This window comes from Chiloscyllium plagiosum, chromosome 21, assembly GCF_004010195.1.
Source record: "Chiloscyllium plagiosum isolate BGI_BamShark_2017 chromosome 21, ASM401019v2, whole genome shotgun sequence".
NCBI lineage: Eukaryota > Metazoa > Chordata > Chondrichthyes > Orectolobiformes > Hemiscylliidae > Chiloscyllium > Chiloscyllium plagiosum.
The window spans coordinates 34358825-34383812 of NC_057730.1; the positions used below are offsets into that span (position 1 = coordinate 34358825).

At 39.8% G+C, this 24988-nt stretch overlaps 1 protein-coding gene across 2 annotated transcripts in view; it reads right to left on the bottom strand.

Annotated features, from left to right (window-relative positions):
• e4f1 (E4F transcription factor 1) overlaps positions 1 to 24988 on the bottom strand; it is a 36543-nt gene that overhangs the window by 6693 nt on the left and 4862 nt on the right. Inside the window, exons 2-11 of one of the 2 annotated variants that reach the window (XM_043711739.1) lie at positions 17660 to 17814; positions 16974 to 17064; positions 14951 to 15168; positions 14031 to 14151; positions 13445 to 13624; positions 12048 to 12208; positions 9183 to 9392; positions 4569 to 4674; positions 3615 to 3832; positions 1029 to 1227 (exon numbers count right to left, since the gene is read on the bottom strand). In XM_043711739.1, the coding sequence (XP_043567674.1) occupies positions 1029 to 1227; positions 3615 to 3832; positions 4569 to 4674; positions 9183 to 9392; positions 12048 to 12208; positions 13445 to 13624; positions 14031 to 14151; positions 14951 to 15168; positions 16974 to 17064; positions 17660 to 17814 (1659 nt within the window). Of the gene's footprint in view, positions 1 to 1028; positions 1228 to 3614; positions 3833 to 4568; positions 4675 to 9182; positions 9393 to 12047; positions 12209 to 13444; positions 13625 to 14030; positions 14152 to 14950; positions 15169 to 16973; positions 17065 to 17659; positions 17815 to 24988 lie in introns of those variants that run through there. The other variant, XM_043711740.1, reaches the window with a different exon arrangement.

Below are 24988 nucleotides of genomic sequence, written 5' to 3' on the forward strand. Positions count from 1 at the left end.
TCATTTCCCCTTCCCCCACCTCACCCCAGCTCCAAACTTCCAGCTCAGCGCTGTCCCCATGACTTGTCCTATCTGCCTATCTTCTTTTCCACCTATCCACTCCACCCTCCTCCTTGACCTATCACCTTCATCCCCTCCTCCACTCACCTATTGTACTCTATGCTACTTTCTCCCCACCCCCACCCTCCCCTAGCTTATCTCTCCACCCTTCAGGCTCTCTGCCTTTATTCCTGATGAAGGGCTTTTGCCCGAAACGTCGATTTTACTGCTCCTTGGATGCTGTCTGAACTGCTGTGCTCTTCCAGCACCACTAATCCTGAACAAAATTATGACAGTCTGGGTTGAGCAGACAGGGAGAAATTATTCTCAAAAGCACAGGAGTCAAGAACCAGACACCAATTTAATGTGACTGACAAAAGAACCAGAAGTGACTTGAGAATTTATTTTCTCTCAACAATACTTGGGATCTGGGATGCATTGGTTTGATGGTCACAAATCCTAATGTGCCTTTCATCAGGAAACTGGGTAATTATATGAAAAGATATAATATGGGGGAAGGTTGGAAGTGGGAATAGCTGAGTAGCTCTTACAGAGAACTGGCATGTATAAGACAGGCCAAATGGCGCCCTTCTATACTGCAATTATTGGCTGATACTATTTAATGAGACATTTCAGCAAAAACATTAAATTTCCACCGTCTAAGCACTCTTTGGTTTCCTTCCAAAATCTGTTCAACCCCTTTCTCCTTTTCTGCTCTTTTAAGGTCTCCTTAAAACTACCTCTCTGACAAAACCTTCGGTGATTTATTCTAATATCTCCATACATCAATTTTTGCCTGAGAATTCTCTGATAAAGTATATTGAAATATTTTAGGAATTAAAATGGCTATAAAATTACAAGTTTCTATTATTAAAGTAGTGACAGGAATTTAAGACCAAGTAGCAAATGGCAGCTGCAGATTGTTAAACTCTAATCCTGCTCAGTGATACCTTCCTTCCCACCAAGTGCCCACCTGGCTTCATACACACCTTTGGCACGTAAATGTCGATTAAGTGTCCCGTGTTCAGCAAAGCCTCGCCCACATTTGTAGCATGTGAATGGTTTCTCTCCCGTGTGGAGGCGCACGTGTCGGATGAGGGAGCCCTTCTCTCGAAATGCCCGGGTACAGTAGTCACATGCAAACGGTTTGTCCTCAGAGTGTGTCCTCAAGTGAACTTGCTGTGCATTCTGTGAAGAGAAAAATCGCTTTAGAAATCCAACAGAAAACATCTTTCGCTTCGTTGCACCACTGAATATATATAGGACAGAAATCAAATCTATATGGCACCCTTCAAAAACTTAGAACTCTATAAATCTTAGGACATTCCAAAATACAGCCAGTCAAGTACTTTTGAACTGCAGTATTATATGAAATTCACAGATAATTTATACAAACTCCAAATAACCAGATCACCTTTTTTTTGAAAAATGATATTGATTGATGAATAAACATTCATCAAGATACTGAAGATAAGCCATCTGCTGTTCTCTACTACAGTGTCATCAAAACATAATCAGAACACAGAGTCAAAGCTACATTTGCAGTGCTGATAGGGACTGAGATACAATCAATTGCAATGAAATGTAAAGAGGGATGGCATCATTTTAATCTAAAGATAGAAAGGATTATAAGCAAATTAGAGGGGGAAGGGCAACAAACTGAATACAGAGATGCAAGATTACAACTAGAAAGCTGTGAGACATAGCTATAATCAGAACATATACAGATACAGTCGGATTGAAGGAAGTATGGTATTATAACAGACAGCACCATATTAAAATTGCATGTTCAATAAAACTACAACCAATGTACAGAGGTGGGGCTGTTACTGGAGTTTACAGAAGAAGAATGACAGTCAACACTACAGAAATACCCCTGTGATAAGACAGTCAGACTGAGCTATCCATCTAATGGTAACTGAGACTGGACTAAAATCAAATGTGCAGGAAGGCAGATCCATTCCAATACTGCACTCATTAAATCTGAGTGACTATGGTGTAAAAGATTTCTCAAATTCATTAACATGCTGTTTCTACATTACTAATAATCAGACTATTCATAATGATTATGGAAAGGTGGACGGACATTCAATCCTTCTAGTTGACTGCTCCATATAAGTGTTCAACCTCCTTTAATGCCATCTAGCTACCATTTGAAAGATTTCAGAGAAAGTCACCTTTGATATCACAGCCAGAGGTTGAAACCTCTATTCCACATGGTTCCCTTTATGCAAAATCAGAAGCAAATCATTTGAGCAGATAATATTCTCCGGTTCTCATATAAGGTGGGTGGATAGGGCCAAGTCTATTTTGAGTTCAGACAGCTATGGTCAACCTCTTTAGTATTTATATAGGTGTTCATTGTTGTTCAGAGGATAGTGCGCACACTTCTGAGTCTGAAGCTTGTGGTTTAAAGATCTAGTCCAGAGATACAGGCGAATACTTGCAGGACAATACCAAAGGAGCGTTTCACTAACATGGATGTCATCTTTTGGATAAAACATAAAAGATTTTATTGCCATTTTGAACAGCAGCAGAATTCACTCCAATATCCTGGGTAACAGTCATCTTTTAATAACTATACTCTGTTTTAGTAACGTTAGTTAGCATATGACTGTTTTGGGGATTTTGCTCTGTTCAAATTGACTGCTCTGTTGTCTACATTACAAAAGTGACCGCACTTCAAAGGTACCTTACTGGCTGTGAAATGCTGTGAAGGACATTCTGAATACTGAGAGTCACTATAAAAAAATGCAAATCTTTCTTCCTCTCAAGCAACAGCAGTCAATTGTGAAAATGTATTGCCTATATTACTAATTCATAATATCAACTGGGCATACATAAAAAAAAATCAAACACTGTAAAAGCAACTTTACGAAAATATTGCACTTGCAAAGAACAAAAGCTACTGGATCAAAATAGAGAGAGATCACATGACCCAGTTTGTGGGTGTAAAATATTTGGTTTTGAAAATACAAAAGTTGCCACAAACACAGCAGCCTTTGTCTTTCCTTTCTCCAGGACCTCTGCAAAGTTTGAGCTGAAAACTCACCAGAAGACCTCATTACCACAAACTGAGGGTTCTTAAAGGAGTCCTTTGAATTTACACCACTGGCAAGGAGAATTCAAAAAGCCATAACTGATCCAGAAAAATCTAAGCTTGTGTGGAAAATGACTTTGATTGCAGAACAGCATTCAGGACTTGGTCAAAGTAGTCTTAAGATAACTCTCTGCAGAGCTCTATTTTTTTTCGTAGCTTAGATATGTTATGTGTGTGTGTGTGTGTGTGTCTTATTTTTCAAGGACAGTAGCATCTTCTTAAACCTTTTATTAATAGTTTTTGCATCCCCACCTAAGTTTTTGTTTGTAATAATTTATTTGTTAACCTTGTTTCTGACACTGACCAAATACAATGTAATATATATAACTGACTATGCCACTTCCCTTGATAAATTCAAATTTTGGTGTGGTCAGTTGAAGACTGCAACAAGTAATCAATCCACCCCTCCTAACTGGTTCATAAGTGTCATGGTACTGGTTACAGGTTTATCCTCCCATCATGTTATTTCTCTGACCTTAGTTTTGTATCTTTTGCCACATTTTGGGCATGAATACGGCCGATCGTCTGAATGCGCTCTCATGTGTTCCTTTACATGGGCGATGCTCTTGTAGAGTTTGCCACATTCCCCACATTTGAAACGACGCTCATTATAGTGTGACTCTAGGTGTTTCTTCAGAATGTAGGCCGTCATAAACTCCTTTTCACACAGTTCGCACCTGTGGGGCTTGTAACCTAGAAAAACACATCAGGTTTAGCAAACTTCCAGGAGTACACTGCAGAGCCCAGTAATGGAGGCAGCAGATATTTGGGCTCTCCCCCCACACCTGCTACTCATGGTCACAGCAGAAAGCCAACCTCAAAAGCATACCCACATCTCCATGAACTGAAACTGGGAACCATCAATGTGATTGTATGCTTTGAGATTAATCCCCTTTTACAACCATGTTAAATTTGCCCCATGTATTCTGAAAGGCAATTTGTTCCACTGTGCCTTCTATATAGTGCAGGATCATTGACCTATCTTTATATATTCTCTTTCTGTTCCAAAATAAATTACCGTTGATCTAAAAAGAGGGGTCTATTTGGCTACTCTGCAATCTGTACAGTTCCCCAACTCCAGCTTCTTGCATCTACCCAGTTTCCTATGTTGCACCATTGCCTTTCAGCCACCCTGGTCCTAAAATCTAGAAATCCCTTCCTAAGTGTGCCTGCCTCTCTCCCTTGTCTATTAAAAACATTCTCTTTGACCAAGCCGTTCTAATATATTTTAATGTGACTCAGTGTTGTACACTGACTGATAATTGTTCCTGTGAAGTGTGTTGAGGCATTTTACCATGCTAAAGGTGCAATGTAAATGCAAGTTGTTGTTGAGGTGAGAAAGGAATGATAAACCTCATCAATGTTAATAAACAATTGAGTACAAGAGGCAGTATCTTGAGTGTCTGGTTTCTGTGCCTTTTGTACTTACCCAAGTGTGCCTTAATATGCAGACGCAGGTAGCTGGATCCTCGGAACACTCGACCACAGTGAGGGCATTGGAAGGTTTTGCAGTTGTTCTCACTTTTTGAGTTTGCCTAATAATGTACATTAAAAAAAATTTAAATTGAAACATACTAAACCATCAGGTCCACCCCACAACCCATTTTCTGGGCAAGGTGCTAGTTCGACCACATGGCTTCTAAGGGGTGATACACAGCATAGGAGGAACTTGGCAAGCAACCTCTCCAACTTCAGAGACAGGATCTACACTCAGAAAAGACACACAAATGTGAGAAGAAAAGGTGTTACTGATTCAGGGGCATGCAAGATAGATGACAGACTGAAAGACGGATTCCTTTCTGAACATTTTACTCAAAATTGACATCTACCTGAAAAAGTGGAAAACTGCCCAGATATCTCCTACACATAAAAGCAGAAAAAAATCCAACCCAATCAATTACCATTCTGTCAATCTACACTTGATCATCAATAAATGAATGGAACAGGTCATCAACAGTGCCATCAAGCAGTATTTGCGTTGCAATATCCTGCTCTCTGATGCCCAGTTTGAATTCTGTCAGGGCCACTCAGTTCTTGACCTCATTTCAGCCTTGATTCAAACATAGACAAAAAGCAGAATTCCAGAGGAGACACAAAAGTGGCTGCCCTATTTGACTGTGCGTGGCATCAAGGAGACCCAGCAAATGGGAATAGGGTGGAAAATTCTGCACTAGTTGGGGTCATACCAAGCATAAAAGAAGATGGTTGTTGGGGTTCAGTCAGGTTCCAGCACCTCACTGCAGGAGTATCCTAGACCTAAGCTGCTTCATCAACAACCTTCCTTCTATCATAAGGTCAGAAGTGGGGATGTTTGCTGACAATTGTGCAATATTCAGTTCAATTTGCAACTCCTAAGATACTGAAGCAGTGCGGATGCAGCATGATCTGAACAATATCAGGCTCGGGCATCAAGTGGCAAGAAGCATTTGTGTCACACAAGTACCAACCACTGACCATCACAAACAAGAGAGAATCTAATTACTGCCCCTTATCATTCAATGACATTACCATTGCTGAATTCCCCACTATCAATATACTGGACGGTTAGCATAGAAACTGAACCAGTCATATAAATATTGCTGCTCCAAGAGCAGGTCAAAGGTCAATATGTCAGCCATGCAATTGAATTCCAGAAGCCTCATCTATCACTAAAAAATACATCAGAACAGGACTGCTGCATTTGGCAGAGGCTGAACCATTCATAAATTTGTTGTATCCTTTTAATATTTGAGGGAGGCTATCTAGACCAGGGAGGAATCAAAGAAGTCCTGTACTAGTTGCTTGATGGAAATTACAAGTAGATTTGACAAAGGTGTAAAGATGTCTTACTGCTCAGTCAGCTTACACCTATGGAGAATTATGTCCAGCTTCCATCTCCTTCCCTATGAAAAGACATACTTATCATAGAAGTGCAAAAGTGATTCACAAAACTAATTCATATGCAAAGAGCAAGGATTAAATCAAGTGGGTCTTTATTCACTTGAGTTTCGAAGAATGAGAGGTGATCCCATTCAATAGTTTGTGAAATGGAGCCACAGGTAAACAGGGCAGTGAAGGAAGCTTTTGGCACACTGGCCTTCATCAGTCAGGGCACTGAGTATAGAAGATGGGAAGTTATGTTGCAGTTATACAGGACGTTGGTGAGGCTCACATAGAGTATTGTGTTCAGTTTTGGTCACCTTGCTATAGGAAAGATGTTATTAATCTGAAAGAGTGCAGAAGAAATTTACAAGGATGTTGTCTTGACTCAATGGTCTGAGTTATAGGAAGAGGTTGGACAAGTTAGGACATTTCTTTTTAGAGTGTAGGAGACTGAGGGGGAACCTTATGGAAGTGTACAAAATCACAAGAGGCATGATAGGGTATATGTACTCAGTCTTTTTCCCAGGGTTGAGGAATCGAGGACTAGAAGGCATCAGTTCAAGGCTAGAGGGGAAAGAATAAAAGGGAACCTGAAGGGCAACATTTTTACACAGAGGGTGGTATGCATCTGGAATGAGTTGCCAGCAGAAATGGTTGAGGCTGGTACATTAGCAACATTTAAAAGGCATTTAGAAAAATACATGGATAGGAAAGGATTAGAAGGATATGGGCCAAATGCAGGGAAATGGGGTTAGCATGGACGGACACTTTGGTCGGCATGAACCATGCCAAAGAGCTTGTCTCCGTGCTGTAGGACTCCATGATTCATGTGCAGTTTTGAAAAATGTCCTTTGATTCTCATTTCGAGGCAGCTATGTGTCCTGCAAGGCTGGCACTGATGAAGAGGTACCAATTGGCTAACTCAGCCAGAGGTATATCTGCACTGAAAATGTGTTGCTGGAAAAGCGCAACAGGTCAGGCAGCATCCAAGGAGCAGGAGAATTGACGTTTTGGGCATGAGCCCTTCTTCATTCCTGAACCGCCTTTGCACCCTCTCTAGGGCCAGTATATCTCTTCTCAAGTAAGGAGATCAACACTGCACATAATAGTCCAGGTATGGCCTCACCAGCACTGACACAGCTGCAATATAACTTCCCTGCTTTTAAACTCAATTCCTCTAGCAAAAAGGATAAAATTACATTTGCCTTCTTAATTAACTATTCGCAGGACCAGCAGATTGGAAAAAAGCAAATGTGACACCACTGTGTAAAAAAAAGAGGTAGACAAAAGATGGGGACTTACAGACCAGTTAGCTTAACTTCTGTAGTGGGAAAATGCTTTAATCTATTATCAAGGAAGAAATAGCAAGACATCTAGACAGAAATTGTCCCATTGGGCAGACTCCGCATGGGTTCATGACAGTCAGGTCATGCTTAACTAATCTACTGGAACTCTACGAAGACTTTACAAGCACAGTGGACAACAGGGATCCAGTAGATGTGGTGTATCTAAATTTACAAAGGCACACGACAAGGTGCCACACAAAAGGCTGCTGCATAAGGTAAAGCTGCATGGCGTTACAGGTAATGTATTAGTATGGATAGAGGATTGGTTAGCTAACAGAAAGCAAAGAGTGGGGATAAATGACTGCTTTTCTGGTTAGCAATCAGTGGTGTGCCTCGGGGATCAGTTTTGGGACCGCAATTATTCACAATTTACATAAATGATTTGGGGTTTGGGACCACATGTAGTGTGTCAAAGTTTGGGAAAACACAAAGATGAGTGGTAGAGCAAAGTGTGCAGTGGTCTGTGAAACTTTGCAGAGGGACACAGATAGTTTAAATGAGTGGGCAAAGATCTGGCAGATGGAGTACAATGTTAATAAATGTGAAGTCATCATCTATGCTGTCTATAACCTTAAATTGAGGAGGAGAACAAGTGTTAATTTGAGCATCCTTCAAGACACAGATACAGCAAGAACAGAGGCTATGATATCTCCATTCAGCCCAGAGGTGACAAACATTGAAATGGGGATCTATGAATGGAGGGATGTAGCAATTGTGAGATGTGCAGGAAAAGCTTTTGACAAGTTTAAATATTGATTGAATGGCTAAAATGAAGGTCAAGAAGCAAGATTGATGAACTGGCCTAATGGGATGAAAGAGCAAGGAAAGAAAACATTGTGCAAGTACTGAAATTGTGCCAGAAGTGAATTGTACCTGAAAACAGTTGTACTGGAATTATATTCTCTAATAGCATAAGAGGAAGATTTTTCAACCTTTACTGAGAAGTAAGTAAGTAGATGCCATAGCTAGAATAGATTAGACAATGAAGTAAAGGCTATGGAACACTAGAAGAACACAACAGAAAAAAAATCATTCTTGTGGTTGTCCAGTTTTGGTGGAGGCAATAAACTTGAGGACAAACTAAAACAGACAGGCAAAATAGAGGGAATTAGATATTCCTCAGTTCCAGACAAGGTGCATCCACCTCCATCTCTCAGATGGATTTGAAAAAGTCAAAGAAAAAATAAAGAACAAAGAGCAGTACATCATGGAGCAGACCTTTCAGCCCACCAAAACTATGCCAATCCATGATACCTTAATAAACTAAAAGCCATCTGCCTCTATGCCATCCGTATTCCTCTATTCCCTGCCTATTCATGTCTCTGATAAGACGCCCCTTCAATGTGGCTATTATATCCACTTCCACCACCTCCTGTGGCAACGCTTTTCAGGCACTTACCACCCGCTGTGTAAAAAAATTTCCCTCTCACATCACCAGAACTTAAGGCAAAGACAAGCTCATTGCTAGGTGTTTGATGAGCTGATATAGATGCCAACGTGGATATACACAACTGAAAAAGTGATTTTGAAAATCGTTTTCGCTGTTTTGGCCACGTACTCATGAAACACAGAAAGGCTGACATAAAAGCTGCATTTTTGCAGGATGATACTTTTTCCAAAGGGAAAGCCACATGAAAAAAAGAATGAAGAAGGATTGCAACGGACACTAAACAAAGATATATATGGACTTAATGATGCTCCTAGCATGGTACTTTTGGTGAGATCTATTCAGCCAAAAATAGGTGTGTTGACTAAAAAGATATCCCATAGATCAGAGGGTGTGCATCTTGGGTGGTGTTGAATCAACACTTAGTATAATAGTGCATTGGAGGTACCGTATCTTCTTCCTCTATCTCATTGCAATAGTCCTCAATGACATCCTCTTCTATGCCTCCCTCGATAGTCAATGGAGATGCTTCGCTGGATTTCTGGGAATCTCCAATTGTCACAGTTTCTATGACAATCCCAGAATTCCTCATGGCCTGACAGATCAGGTTCTCATTGCCAGTCTCCCCCTCTGGAGGTAGCTCAGTGGAAGTCGGTGACTGTAGAAAAAAAAACAATATTGATCATCTCTTCAACAATCCAATGGGCTCTTCTCAAATGCACAGCATACCTACTAAGGGTCACTTCCAGTGCAACACAGGATTATGATTTGGAGACAATCACCTGATGAAGGAGCGTCGCTCCAAAAGCTAGTGTGCTTCCAATTAAACCTGTTGGACTATAACCTGGTGTTGTGTGATTTTTAACTTAACACAGGATTAGTGCAGGAAGTCAAATCAAGCCTGTTTTACAGCAGTGACTGCCATCTGTCATCTTCTGGTGTTTAAAGGTTCAAAGCTTCTTTAAAAGGAGAAATGGGAAGTAAGATAAATTAGCTATGGGGCAGAGTGGCAGACAGATGAAGTCAATCAGGTGGTAGGATGGAAGGTGGGTGAGGGAGAATATGGTGTGTGTGTGAGGGAGTTGGGCGAGTGAGAAGGTAGAACAGATCAGGTGTCTGAGGATTGGCCAAGTGTCCAGTGTTGGCATGGAGGGCTCAGGTCTCCCACAAGGTGAAGGGGGCACAGGGGTGGTGGTGGGGGGGCGGGGGGGGGGGGGGTTTGCAGTCAGATCCTTTGGAGGGGGATGGGGAAATCAGGTTTTAACCTCTCCAATATTTCCCTGCTACCTGTTAGGGTGAGTAACTCCAAAGTCTCCAACTCTACATCAGAATTGGAGGACAGTTTTGGATGGTTCCAGTCACCAGGCAATTGCCCATGAGAAGTTTGAACTTTCCTGGTAATTATCTCATAGCCTGAGTGGGAGAAATATTGACACATATCTTTCAAGGTGCATCCAGTAACTGACTGGAGACGGAAGATCTAGGTCAATAAATACACATCTTTTGGAGAGAAGTAGGCTTTTGTATTTCAGCTTTAGAATCAGCTGTTTCCCCCAAAATGGGACTCAAAAATACTTGGAAGGTTTAAAGATGGTTATGGATGAGGAAGGCAATTCAGTCCATATTAGTTTGTTCATTCATTTGGATAGACTCTACATTCCCCTCAGTAGAATATCTGATTGTTGATTTAAAATTCCAGCATGTTCAGTTCCCCTGTGCTAGCCAGAAGCTCATTCCTGTCACCAGTCTTAAATCTAAATGTTATTAGTTTGAACCCTTATTCTATTATCACAACCTAACTTCAAAATAATATTTCACAGATACGTTTTCAACACCTTTTATCAAAGTGCAACAGAATGTTGAATGAGATAGCCAGATGGTAGAATATAAATCAGAAACAGCTAGAATCAAACTGCATTTCGAACACATTAATCATTGCCAACTAGTGAGACATGTAAAAATGAGAGCATTGGGGATAATAGTTGGCAGTGGCATGAGATTGGTGCCTATTGTCAGGGACCTGAGTTATGCAAAAAGGAGTGAGCAACTCTGAAGCTTTTCAGCCTTGACAGAAGATATTTAAATGATGACACCCGACTCCTTAAGAGTCAAGGAGTGAATAATTTGCAAGGTATAAGCATATAAGAAATAAAGAGCTTGTTTAAAAAGGAGCCCACTTTGTACCTTTGTTTTGTTTTAAACTTATATAGTACGCTTTAAAATCTCAGGATATCCCATAACTCTTTACAGTCAAAGTAATACATTTTATGCACAGTCACTACTTTTATAAAAGATTGAAAGTTACACATTTTAAACATTCACTTCCTCCATCACTGGTACAACATATCTGTACTGTGCATTATCTACATGATTTGCTGCAGCAGCTTCATTGACAGAACCTTCCAAATCCTTGACCTCTACCACATAGAAGTTAAGGGCAGCAGGTATATAGGACCACCAGTATCTTCAAGGATTCCTCCAAATCACACACCACCCTGATTATTCCTTCATTCTTGGAGCTTCCTACCTAACACACTAGTAGTTCCACCGTACAGATTGCAACAGTTCAAAAAGGTGGCTCACCATTACATTTTCAGTCTATACATTTTAGAGATGTTGATTTAAGAATAAATGTGAGCTGCTACATCTCAGGGGAACTTCCCTGCTCTTTGAAATGGTGTTATGCAATTATTTTGATCTGCCAGTGAGGACACACAAGGCCATGGTTTAACATATCAACGTAAGACAAAACCTTCCATGTGACTGTACAGTAAAGTAAGTCTAACATTGGGCTCCATATTAATGCATGAAATCAACAATCCTCAGCCTCAAAAGTGAGAGTTTAGCCCAAGAAATGTGGCAACTTTTTACTAAGTATTTTATTTCTGGTTTCAATGGAGGAAGGTAAAAGAGGTGGTACAGATAACCAACAGGTAACTACCAAAGATAAATATTGAAAAGGAATGGTACTAAAAAATTAATGGGAGAAGAAATAGAAAAGTTAATCAGTGCAAGTCCTAAATACTGAAGGAGTTCAGCCGAAGGACTAACAAGAATTTTCTAACCTCCTTTAGAATTAGCCAAAGGAAATAACAGCAAACCTGAAGCAACAAAGGGGAATGGCATAAGGCAGGAAATTACAGGTAAATCATCATTCCCTTATCTGTAAGTAAACAAACTTAAAATTGAGAGGTTGTAATAATAATGGAGGTAAACTACATCTTATATAAATTTCCTCTTTATTATCTCCCTCTTTATTTAACAAGGGGAATATTTTGACTAAAGACATCAGAGCATGTTGGAAAAGTTTTACCTGTGGTTTCTGTTCAACCCCAGGATCCAAAGCCTGGCTCATATTATGGACCTGCAGCTCCTCGAAGTTTCCTTCAGAATTTGCCAGCACACTGATCACTGCTGTTGTTTCTGGGGAGTTTGGTGTTGCTGTGGAAACCAGTTCCTCAATCTGTTTATTTACTGGAAGTTAAAAAGATAAGGATCGGGGACCAAGAATAAGAAAACACTTGTTGTGCTTAGATCACTTGAATGCTTAGCTGCAAACACAAGGCTCCCCACACTAGTTTTCTCAACAGCTGGTGATGTGAAGGTGGTTTACATGTGTGGGGCATGGAACATTGGGCCAATAATAATTTACTCTCTCTCCTGCAGTGTCACAAAACAAGGAAGCTGATAGTTTTCTAGTTTTTCCTCAATAGCCTGAACTTCCCGAGTAGAAGGGAATGGTCATCCCCTGAGACTGCAGCTAAGTGACCTAAACAGTCTCTTTTTCGTTCCATCCCTTTTCTCATTAGGATATTAGAAGTTCTGCTTAGTATTGCTCAGACTGGAAGATAGGAAGGATCATAGGTACAGGAAGAGATCATTCAGCCACTTGAGCTAGTTCTGCCACTTAGTTAGATCATGACTGATGTGTATCTCAACTTTGCCCACTCAACCTGATTCTAGAACAAGTACTATTTGCTGAACAAAACCGCATTAGTATACACAATCTATTAACATCAGTTTCGGCATTTCCAATTGGTCTCTGAAGCTTTTGCCAGCTTCCTACTCCCCAACCAACTACATCCACAAAATGTGAAAAACTGAAAAAGGTAACTCAAATTCCTCCACACTTTCAGCAATGAAGTCATTCTGACATCATCTCTGAATGGCCTAGCTCCAATTTTAAAATTATGCCCCTTATACTAGATTCCACCAGAGAAATACTTTCTCTGAAGTCTCCTTTAGTCATTTTAAACTTATCAATTTCGATCTTCATTCTTCTAAACTTAAGGGAATACAGTTCAAGTTTATGCAACCTGCCCTCATAACTGTGCCCTTCCAATTCCAGTGACATTGTAGTGAATATACACTGCCATTTCTCCAAGGCCCTTGCCCAACCTTGAACATTTACTCCCTCTGGGGTTGAATCAGAGTTCTGAACATCTAACGAGAACAGAACATCTCTCCTTTTATACTCCAGCCACTTAAGAGCAAACCCTCCAACAGCCTTTCTAACTATATTTATGATTAAACACTCCGTCCCAATGGAGGAGTCTTATCATTCAGGTCCCTTTCAAGTCATCTGCAACCATTACTTTTATGGATGCAGAATTTCTTCTAATCTATATTTAAAACCATCTCAATCAAACATGTAAGCATGCCAAGAATTATTAACAGATCATGTTATAGAACACATGGTCAATGTAATACCTTCCTGAGTCTCAGCTTTATTTGCTGGTTCAGGCTCTTCCTGGTAGGATGTTGAAACAAGTTTCATTTGCTGGAATTTGACTTTTTCTGTACAGGGGGTGATAGCCTTCATATGGCGAGTGAGTGCTCCAGACTCCCGGAAACTCATCCCACACATCCGGCATTTGTACGGTCGCTCATCTGGGGACACACCATAACAGCTGTTAAAGCTCCAAACTAAACTCTGATAACTCTTCAAACATAGGTATCTGCTGAACATTCACAACCTCTCCCGAAGGCTCTGTGATTTTATGTCACTCAGTTAAGGTATCTTGACGCATTTTAAATTAAGATGTGTGTAGTGGGGTGGGAGGTGGAGAAAGTGAGAGAGAGAGACGGGGGTGGGGAGCACTCAGGACATTATAAATAAGTCAGATCCACAGGCAGCCTCAGCAAGGATCAGAGAAAAGTGCCATCATCATCCAGTAAAGTGGAGATTTAATAAAGGCCAATGACAATATAAAGGAAGGACAGAGGCTAAGCAACTGCTCATTGAAACTTAAACTGACTACAGTCAAACTTAATGACCTTGTCTGGTTTTTCTCACCTGTGTGCCGTCGATTGTGTCTAACTAAAGATCCCTTTGTTCGAAATGCCATCCCACAAATCTTGCATTTGAAAGCCTTCTTGTCACTGTGGGTAACCATGTGTGCTTTTAGGATGACAGCCTGCAAGCACAGCATCAGATCCTCTGAAAACAAATTCATGCCTGCCAGATTCAAGCTACTGTCTTTTACACACACACACAGACAGACACACATACACACAGTAGGTATATAGAGATATTTCTTTTAATCAGTTCAAATTACCTGTGCACCTTTAACTTCTGAGCTAATATTTCTGATATTGTAGGAGAAAATAATCCCAGTTACTGTATCACTGAGTTGCCAATTAATTCTTTATTAACTGACAGTACTAATTCCCATAAACAGAGGAACTCATTTTTGGAGGGGATGGGCATGGGGGGGTTCCAAAACTTTAACTTCTGCATTCCCGACATATCAAGGCATCCATGTTACTCAGAGGTCACAAGTAACAGGGACACACACCTGGCTACAAGAGATCAAAATTTTTTAAAAGTGTTACACATTGAATAGTTTTTAAATGACAACATTTTGATTATTTGTTTTTAGATAAAGATGTCACTCATTTATCCCTGACCACACTATTCTTTCACAAACCACCATTCTTCAGGCAAATACAATCTGTCAATGTCATTGAACCAACTGTTAAATGATATACAAGTACTGCACAGAACAATTCTCCTATACTAGTCTCAAAGGTTTGTTAAACCTAAATGAAGTTGGAATTTTGGAAAGAAAACTAGGTTAAAATCCCACATGTATACTCACCTAACATTTGACAAATAGCTTATTCTACTTCATGTACATTTTATTCACCTTCCAGTTTTGCTACCATATATTTTGCATTTACAACCCCTCTCCATATACTAAGTAATTAACCGACCGTTTTAAAGGTCTTTTCGCAGACTTGACATATGAATCGCCCTTCATCTGTTAGAATTATTTCATATTTCTTCTTCTCAGCCCCACTCTCTTCTTCCATGCTTTTCTGACTACTGTTGCCATCAATTCCATCACTGGTGGGCTGCTCACTCTGATGTGGCTGAGGGTAGTCCTGTAATTGGTCCTCCGAAATCTGACATGTTTTGTTGCTCCCATCATCTGAAAATAAGATTATAAAGAACTGAGGCCCAGAATTATAGTGATTAGATTAGATTAGATTCTCTACAGTGCGGAAACACACCCTTCAGCCCAACAAGTCCACACCGACCCTCTGAAGAGTAACCCACCCAGACCCATCTCCCTCTGACGAATGCACCTAACACTATGGGCAATTTAGCATGGCCAATTCATCTGATCTGCACATCTTTGGACTGTGGGAGGAAACCGGAGCACCCAGAGGAAACCCACGCAAACACGGGGAGAACACACAAACTCCACACAGACAGTTGCCTGAGGCTTGAATTGAACCTGGGACCCTAGTGCGGTGAGGCAGCAATGCTAACCACTGAGCCACCGTGCCGCCCCAGTGATCCAGACCAATGGTGACTCATAACTCTGGAGTGTTCAAAGTCTAGATATCATAAAATATTCTCAAGCAATTAGGCCCAAAAGCCCAAACTTTAAAAACATAAGTTGTGGTGGGTGCTTGCATGGGGCGATGATTTTGATCTGGAATCTCTGTTCAATGTTTAAATGGGTTAATGGGCTCTCTGCTGGTTCCAGGCAAAATGAGCTTACCCAGTCTTAATCCAGTTTTTGTTATTATAACTCCAGCTGATGTTATTACTGAACAAGTCAGATCCCAGATTGAAACATGGCATGATAGATCATATTGTTTTTGTTTTGATTTTAACAAAGTGATCTCTCGTTGGAACAGGGACAGAATGCTGCAGATTATGCTTTAACAATAAAACATAAGTTTATGACAAAAAATGAAGATAAATATAATAAATCAAACTATTTTTAAACTCACAGTAAAAGTATAACCCCATTAATCCCAAAACACTCCTTTAAACATTTAGAAGAAAAACAAATTTTTATATCCTAAACACACCTTGTAGTTCTCCAAAACACCAGAGTCTCTGTCTCTTAACACTTTGAAAGTTTTAAGTTACTTTGACTTTAACTTACAGAGCAGAGCTACCAATAGCTTCTTCCTGTAGCTATGATATGCCTGATCTTAAAAGCACTCACCTTTAAGTAACCTCTTCAGGGTTTTATCTCAACACTTCTCGTCTAATATTGTCACTAACTGTTTACTCTAAGGTAATACCATATTCTTGGCTTTTCAGGAACTCATGTCTATGCAAACTTCTTCATCAAAGGACTTTACAGGACCAAAACACAAAGTGAAATTGAAAAGAAATTCTTGTCACTAGGTGTTTTCTTTAAGTTTAAAAAAATCTTCCAAGCTTCTAAACTGCAGTTTGTTTATCTTGTTCAAATCGAAGACCCTACCAATATATGCAAAAACCTATTAATCCAAAGCCAAACATCAAAACTTGTTTTTTTTAAAAAAAACACTGAGGCTCCAGAAATGCTTACAAGTTCATTATTAACTCCAGACATACAAAAAAACCCATTAGCTACTCAAAAGCCAAAAGCCCAAAATTACAATAAATGACATTAAAACTATATGTAAAGGACACTATTTACATCACACTGTGCATCTTGAATGATATTACAAAGCTGCACTTAATGAGCCAAATCATTCACAAAGCACACAGGATAGTTGCAGTTCAAAGCACCCTCCTTATGTTGGGATTAAGAGGCAGTAGTGGCATATTATAATGGGAGCTATAGTCTGCATTACAGCCATGCTGGACCTGACCTGAAAGTGCTTGGTTCTAGCACGGGATACCTGAAATAAAAATTAGTCTAAATCCCACAGCTGACACCTGGCCCCCCACCAGGATGAAAATATACAGTACTGTACCTCAAAAAAAACTTCTGGAATTCCTCACCTGACTGTGATTTGTTGTTTGCTTCAGGCTGTGATAAGGAAGCCACAACCAACTGTGTGAGAGTAATCGCTGAGTCCAAGGACACTGATTCCTGGAAACAGATGGGTGAAGAGTTTTAAGAGGCACACTGGCTCCAAGTTGGCAGAACCTGCCTCAGCTCCACAAATGTTTCACCTACCATTAGAAAGACAATGCAAATAAAGCAAAAAGACTATCCGCAGCCCCATCAAATTTAAATGGGACCTTTCTCCATGGTTAAATCCCTTCCCAGTGGGGGAGTCTCATCATCCATGTCCCTTTCAAGTCTTTCAAACTTATCCAATGCTTTGTTTTATCGCATTTCCAAGTGGGTGGGAGGTGGGTTGGGAGTTAGTGATAACAGGAAGGAAGAGAGACAGAGGAAAATTGAAAAGGGGAAAGAATAGGAAGGGAAGATAAAGTCAACATGAAAAAGAAATGGAAAAGGAAGAAAAAGTGAAAGAAAAAAAATGATATAATACCATTCACAGTCTTAGCACATTGAAAATATTTCACAACTACAAAAGTCACTGTAGTAATGTAAGAATAATATAAGGGGTGATACAGGCAGGGCGGCAAGGAAGGAGTAGCACAAAAACAAAGGAAGCAGGCAAGAGAAACAGATCACAGATAAAATTCCAACATATGAGATCAGAAGCAATAATTACCTTGGGAGTTGCTTGGTTGACAGGTAGATGGTCAGAGTCACCAGTGGACAAAGCCTGGATCCGCTGGCATGTTTTCTGTAATTTGTGCGTGATGAAAGTCTCCAGGTTGCAAAACTCTGTCTGACAACGACCACACTTATGGACATCATGCTCCTCTGCAAGGAAGATCCCAGAGTTGGAATAGCAAATGTATTACCACTCTCATGCCCATGTCCCACCCCCATCCAACTCACAAATAATATTCAACTGAAACCAATGGATTTTTGTTAAATAGTAATGGCAAAGGAAACAAAATAAAGGCACGTAAACAGAGCTGAGGTACAGTTCACCTTTCACCAGACAGGTAGAATAGACTTGAGGCCAGTTAGTCTTACCTCAGATATTACTGCATAAGTGGTTAAAGCAGCGCTAGTCAGCATGTGCTCTAAAAGGTTGGAGTAATTCTATGTAATTCTTTGAAAGAGTAAATGACCAACCAAGATAAATAGGTTGGAAATTGTTGATTTAAAATAATGCTTGAAAATCTGTAAGATAATTTCGAAGACTCTAACTGTAAAGGCCACAAATATGAAGGGGAATGTGGCCATATGAATAGACAAATTGTTTAAAGAACTGAAAGTAAAGGACAGGGGAAAGTGAAGAGTCTCAAACTTGAAAAATATTGTGTATGTTCCACAGAGGTTGTATGAGAGCTCTTCTTTATTCCATATACAAAAATGCTCTGAACTTGAGGACTAGAGAAACCACATCGAAATGAGCTTATGCTTATAAACTGGAAGGCACTGCAGATTTTGATGATTATGAAAGACATAGATGGACCAGCAGGTAAGTGTCAGAAGAAGCTCACTGCATAAAGAATCAAGGTCAATCATTCTGAAAGTACTGACAGTTTAAAAGGCAAGAACTGAGGATTTTCGTTACTGTTAAATCAAAAGTGAGGTAATTTTTATAAAAATTCATTCACAGCTTCAGACATCAGTGAGATAAAGTGGCTGCTACTTTTGCATTAATTTCAAAAGACACCTCCATTGGGTTGCAAATTACTTTGGATGTTCCAGGAACCTCATTAAATTGCTCCTGATGATTAAGAAGATATTTTATACCATCGGCAGAGCAATTAACAAAGTGATAGTAGAGATAGCAAGAAATGTGACAAGCAAATCTTTTGCAATATTGTAGATTTGATTCAAGGTAACAAAATCACGGAAAGAATGTATTTATACTAAACTTTCCAGACCTTAGCTGTCATGTGTATTGGATAACAAGCAGTCAGATTGGATGAAACATATCCTGTGTTTGGTCTCAAGTGAAGCAGTCAGTTGTTTTAGTTGGAGTGTTTGGTAGATTTTTTTTGTTCCTGGTTTGCATTTGGTTCAATTGTTGAAATGAGAGTAGATAATGGATAGTATACAAGTGAATTAAACTAATCATAATCTTAAATAAACCCGACTCAGTTAGTAAATAAACATCATCTTCACAGTTGAAGGCTCATTGAAACAGAATTTTCATCACCATGTTACTTATTAAAAAGCTTTGTCTATCCTGTACAACTACACAGCTTCTTTCACTTCATAAAGTTGAGCTTATATATATCCCATCACTATTTTCCATACCACTCCTTCATTCCAGTTCTGCCTGTTCTTAATAACCAGCTGGCCCAGAGTCATTCACCAAATGCAACTTCCATGAATGTGACTGCAATGCAGAATCTTGTCCTCTCAGCAACATTCAACACAGGCAATTATTCGACTTTTCACCTCTCCCTTCACTATCGCTTTAAAATCCTAAATGTATAAATCATATAATTACCCCTCCCTGCCATAACAAAGTCAGACAAGCCAGCAAACTATACAATCTCTACTCTCTCTCAATTTGAGCTTTGTAGGCACTCTTCCTAATGTTCCACTCTTAGAAGAGAATAAAGAGTCAATTCCAGCAAAGCAAAAATTGAGAAGAGATGGACATAGCCATTCCCTGGAAGACTCATACTAACTCTTGCCTTAATCTCAAAGATATTAACTTTTCTTTTAAAAGGTAATTCAAACTCCCAGCAATGAACCAAATTATGCCACTAGGTTTCATATTTAAACAACTTTTACCATTTGGGTGTGAACCGGGTATATTTTGCAAACACTTATTCTTTAAACACAAAAGTACACTCTTTATTGCATTGTCATTTTCACCTAAAGAGTCCTCAATACCATACAGGATATTGAGGACTGTCACTTCTCCTGGGACAAAACCAAGGTGTGCCACAGGTCTCAAGAATTCAGCGTGTCTCCTCAGTACTCAATATATGAGGTATCTTGGAATCCTCCCACTAGCATCCAACAAGGCAAACTTAGAAGCCTCTTTAAGGATTCCAGTTCAAGCATGGCAGTTCAGTGATACCAGAATCATAAAACACCCCTCTTTTTTGATAACTTTTTTGCAGAGCCTTAGAGCCTGTGTCATATTCTCTCTCAGCTTCTCAAAGCTGGACCTACAAACTAACTAGGACTGCAGATGTGCGAGATCAGAATTGAAAAGTGTGGTGCTGGAAAAGCACAACAGGTCAGGCAGCATCCGAGGAACACAAGAATCACCATTTCGGGCAGTAGCCCTTCATCAGGAATGTGGGAGGGGAGAAGGGAGCTGAGAGATAAATCAGAAGGTGGGAGTGGGATGGGGGTAGGTAGCTGGGAAGGTATTAGGTAGATGCAAGTGGCGGGGGTGATAGTGATAGGTCAGAGGGGAGGGTGGAGCGGATAAGAAATTCAACCACACAGCATCAATGTCGACTTCACAAGTTTCTTTACCTCCCCTCCCCCACCTCATCCCAGACCCAAACCTCCTACTCAGCACTGCCCTCTTGATCTATCCTATCTGTCCATCTTCCTTTCCATCTATCCGCTCTGACCTATCACTATCACCCCCCACCTGCATATACTCATCGCCTTTCTAGCTACATTACCCCTCTTCCCCACCCTCTTATTTATTTTCCAGCCCCTCCCACCTCTCTCCCCCCACCCCCACATTCCTGATGAGGGGGTTATGCATGAAATGTCGATTGTTCTGCTCTTTAGATGCTTCCTGACCCGCTGTGCTTTTCAAGCACCTCACTTTTTGACCCAAGAACTAACTACAAATGGTGGAAGCTTTCTCTCCCTACTCACTTCTAAGCTTTTCCAACTCCAAATGTAATACTCTTAAAAATCTTAAAAAATCACAAATAAACAAGAGTATCTCTCTGAAATGTCCCAGATGGAGATCTCATCTAATTAACTTCACTTTCCAAAACATGCCCTTTGATCTGAAAAGGATGGTCACGTTAAGAATTTCCCTATATTTGCCATTTGCTTTCCAACCTTCCTTTGATTTGGGAAATGATATGAATAATTTAAACCTCTTAAAAAGAGGTTTATCATATTGTCTCCACCATACTTAGAAAGGGGTGTCTCACTGTTCAATGTTTTCCCACTTCCCTTACTCAATAAATACAGGACACCCTTTAAATTGAAATTACTTTAAGTATGTTTACCATCCTTCCAAACGAGGTGCTTCTATTACCTCATCTTTAAAAATTTCAATGCACAAATGCAAAATTACATTTGTACAACATATGAATCATGGAATTAGACATTTTCACAACAATAGCCCAGCCCTCCTCCAGTAACATTCGCTCCTAGTTTCTAGAACATTGTCAAAAGCTATTTCACAACCTTTAACTGGTTACAATCCCAATCTTGTATTGATCTATTCCTTGAATCTTCTTATCTAATAACAGGGAGGGGATGGCCTAGTGCTATTATTGCTAGACTATTAATCCAGAAACTCAGCTAATGCTTGGGGACCATGGCAGATGGTAGAATTTGAATTCAATAAAGATTCTGGAATTAAGAGTTTAATGATGACCATAAAATCATTGTCAATTGTTGGAAAAATTCACCCGGTTTACTAATACTTTTTAGGGAAGGAAATCTGTCATCCTTACTTGGTCTGACCCACAGCAATGTGATTGGCTCTTGGGGAACTGTCCCTTGGGCAATTGGGGATGGGCTATAAATGCTGGCCCAGCCCTTGACGCCCATATTCAGTGAGTGAATTTTAAAAAACCTTCACCACTGTGAAGCAATTGAAGAATTTCAGTATATTAAGAGGTATCACAAGTAAAGGTTGTGCAAGAAATTTCTATATAACACCTCACAGGGAAGCTATCAAACAAAATTTGATACTAATTCACACAAGGTGACATAAGGAAATGTGATCAAAATCTTGATTTTAAGGAGTACCTTAATGGAGAAGAAAGCAGACAGATTTAAGGAGGAAATTCCTACTGGATCCTAGCAAGTGAAGACACCATATCAACAGTAGGATAAAAAAGGACGTGGGAAATGCCCAACAAGCTAGAATTACAGGAATATAGATATCTACAAGGGTTTTGGATGGAGGAGAAATAGTAAGGAATGAGGCTGTTGACAGATTTGAAAGTAAGGATATGAATTAATTCAAAGCATTGACAGACAGAAACTAATGTAGGTCAGCTCATAAATGAATTTTAATTCTTGATCAGAACCACAAAGCAACCGGTGGCAACAGATGATGGAAGCCTGCTAGTGAGATACCACCCTCCAAGAAAAGCCATCTGTTAAAATTGACTGTAGTAACTCAAGTGAGACAGATAGCAAAAATAAAATCATTGCTATTAGCAATACAAAGTAGGCACCTGTCTCAGTAAGAATAAACTATCTTTGAAGGAAGGGAACACAAACCAAAATGGTGTTTCTCCCCAATGATGGTTGCTGACCTGTTGAGTACACCAGCATTTTGTTTTTCTATTTACAATAAATGCTTTTAAGTAGAACAGTAATTTATTGTCATTTGTATTTTTTACAACAATGTGAAAAGTATGCAAGTCGCCATATTCCAGCGCCATTTTAATAACAAATTATATGTATTTTTTTAAAAAAGAAAAAATTAAGACAAAGTCCATCTTAGTTCAATTCATAGCTCCAGGGCTCCTAAGATCAAGGAAACTGAATACTAAAGCTGCCGTAAGGAATCCAGACCACTGCCAAAGCCGCTCCAAGGAATCTCAGGTCAGGCTGGACCCACCATGCCACAAAAGATGCTGCAGGAGCCGCCATAAGGAATCCTGGACCCATCACGGAAGCTGCCTCCAAAGCAGCCCACCATGTCGTAGGGTCTAATAGGATGCAACTGCTATGGCCATGAGGAATGATCAGATCCACACCACATTCTGTGCTGCAGCAGCCTCTTGAAACCTCCTTCCTCCCCAAAACTGCCAAAAGAATGTATGTTGAATTTTTATGTTAGAAAATAATAATAACAAAAAGGGATGCAGCAGGTCTAGTGATCAGAAGCAAATGGGGTCAGGAACCTGAACATTTCCTACATCTTTGGGACTTATTTGTGCTCTGGGTTGCCTTATAAGTCTTAGCCCAATATTCTTCAAATAACTTTGTGCAATTTTTTTAATGAAATGGAAGAGGGGTCAGTGATTTAATGCCTTATTCCAAAGACAGCATCTATGGCAATGTTTCATTTCCTCAGAATAGCATGAAAATGTCAACAGAGGTAATGCAGTAAGTCTTTAGAGCGTTACTTAAACTCACAACATTCCAATTTAGGGGTCAGGTCCTACCATCGAGTCAAGTTTTATATATTTCTGACAATGGTCAGGTAACAATGAAAACCAAAGAAAGGACATGCACTTCCATTAGCACCTTTCACGGAGTTAAGTCTTCCCAAATACTGTACAACCAATAAAGTACTTTTGAAATTTTTACAATGTTGCAATGTGAGAAATACAGAATTCAATTTTGCACACAAGATCCTGCAAATGTGATAAATGCCATGAGTTAAGGATGTTGGTTGGCCAGAACACCAGACAGAACTCCTCTGCTCTTTTAAAAAGTCAGAGTCATACAGTCATAGTCATACAGCATGGAAACAGACCCTTCGGGTCCAACTAGTCCATGCTGACCATGTTCCCAAATTAAACCGTCCCACTTGCCTGCTTTTGGTCCATATCCCTCCAAATCTTTCTGTCTGAAAGTGAAGGCTAGAGGTCAGATTTACTTTGAATTTAAAGCATGGCATCTCTGACAGCACATAATCCCCACCGTATTCCACTGGAATATCAGGCTGGAATGAGCCAAATCTCTAGATTTGGATTTGTCCATCAGACGCAGAAGCAACAGTGCTCCCACTAAGCCTCAGCAGACACTTAAAGCATAACTTAGTGTACTTAGTCTGTAGCTTTCAGACCACACATAAACTAGCACATCCAGAGTACAGACAGTAATTATTTATCTGTAAATCCAGCATCCCTGCCTTAAGGTCAGAAAAAAACTTTTTTTGGAAAAATTTAATTTTTTTAGCCAGAATGATATATATATTATATATATTCATGTCCCCAGCCACTAAACTGCTCTAGAGAAGATAGCTGATACACGCAGACAGGTTTAAACTATAAAGATAAATGTTACTCTGGCGAAGTGTCTCTTCAAAGCCATAAAGTTGAATTACTGTTAAGTCAACAGTTAATTGACTCAATCACTGTTAGGCTACAAGCCAGATGCCATAATTAAATGTTCATCCTACTTTCTAGTAATAAACACTATTTGAAGTCAAACGGTGTGGCACTGGAAAAGCACATTCCTGATGAAGGGCTTATGCCTCAAACATCGATTCTCTGGCTCCTCAGATGGCGTCTGACCTGCTGTGCTTTTCCAATACCACACTTTTTGACTCTGATCTCTAGCATCGGCAGTCCTCACTTTCTATTATTTGAAGTCAGTCACCTCCTGAGGAAATAAGGAATTTCAAATTAGTGATCAGCTCATCGCCATACTGTAAAAAACTGACATTTCCTGATACTTTCTTTGCATGCAGGGATTCAAGCCAAAGTAAGGTTTTTGGGTAAGAGGGCTGGGACAACTTGGTCACAGTATCCATTGTGAAACTTTGGAATTTTCTTCTTCAAAAGACAGCAGAAGCAGAGTCTTTGAATTCCATTTTTTTTAAGACAGAGTTCAATACATTCTCAATAAGCATAGGGTAGATAGAAATGAGTCATTAGGTCAGTCATTACCTTATTGAATAGCAAAGCAGAGTTGAGAACCAGGGGCCTACACCTCCTTCTAATGCATATGTATAAAGTGCATTTCCATTCCCATTTTAAAATCATACATTTTTATTGATCTTGATATATTATGGCTGGAAGGAACATTTTTGCCAAAGTTTTTCATCTTGAACAGATCTGAGCAATTCACAAGAATTATCAGCATAAAGGAAAAACAATGTTTATATTATTTAAGGGGAGGC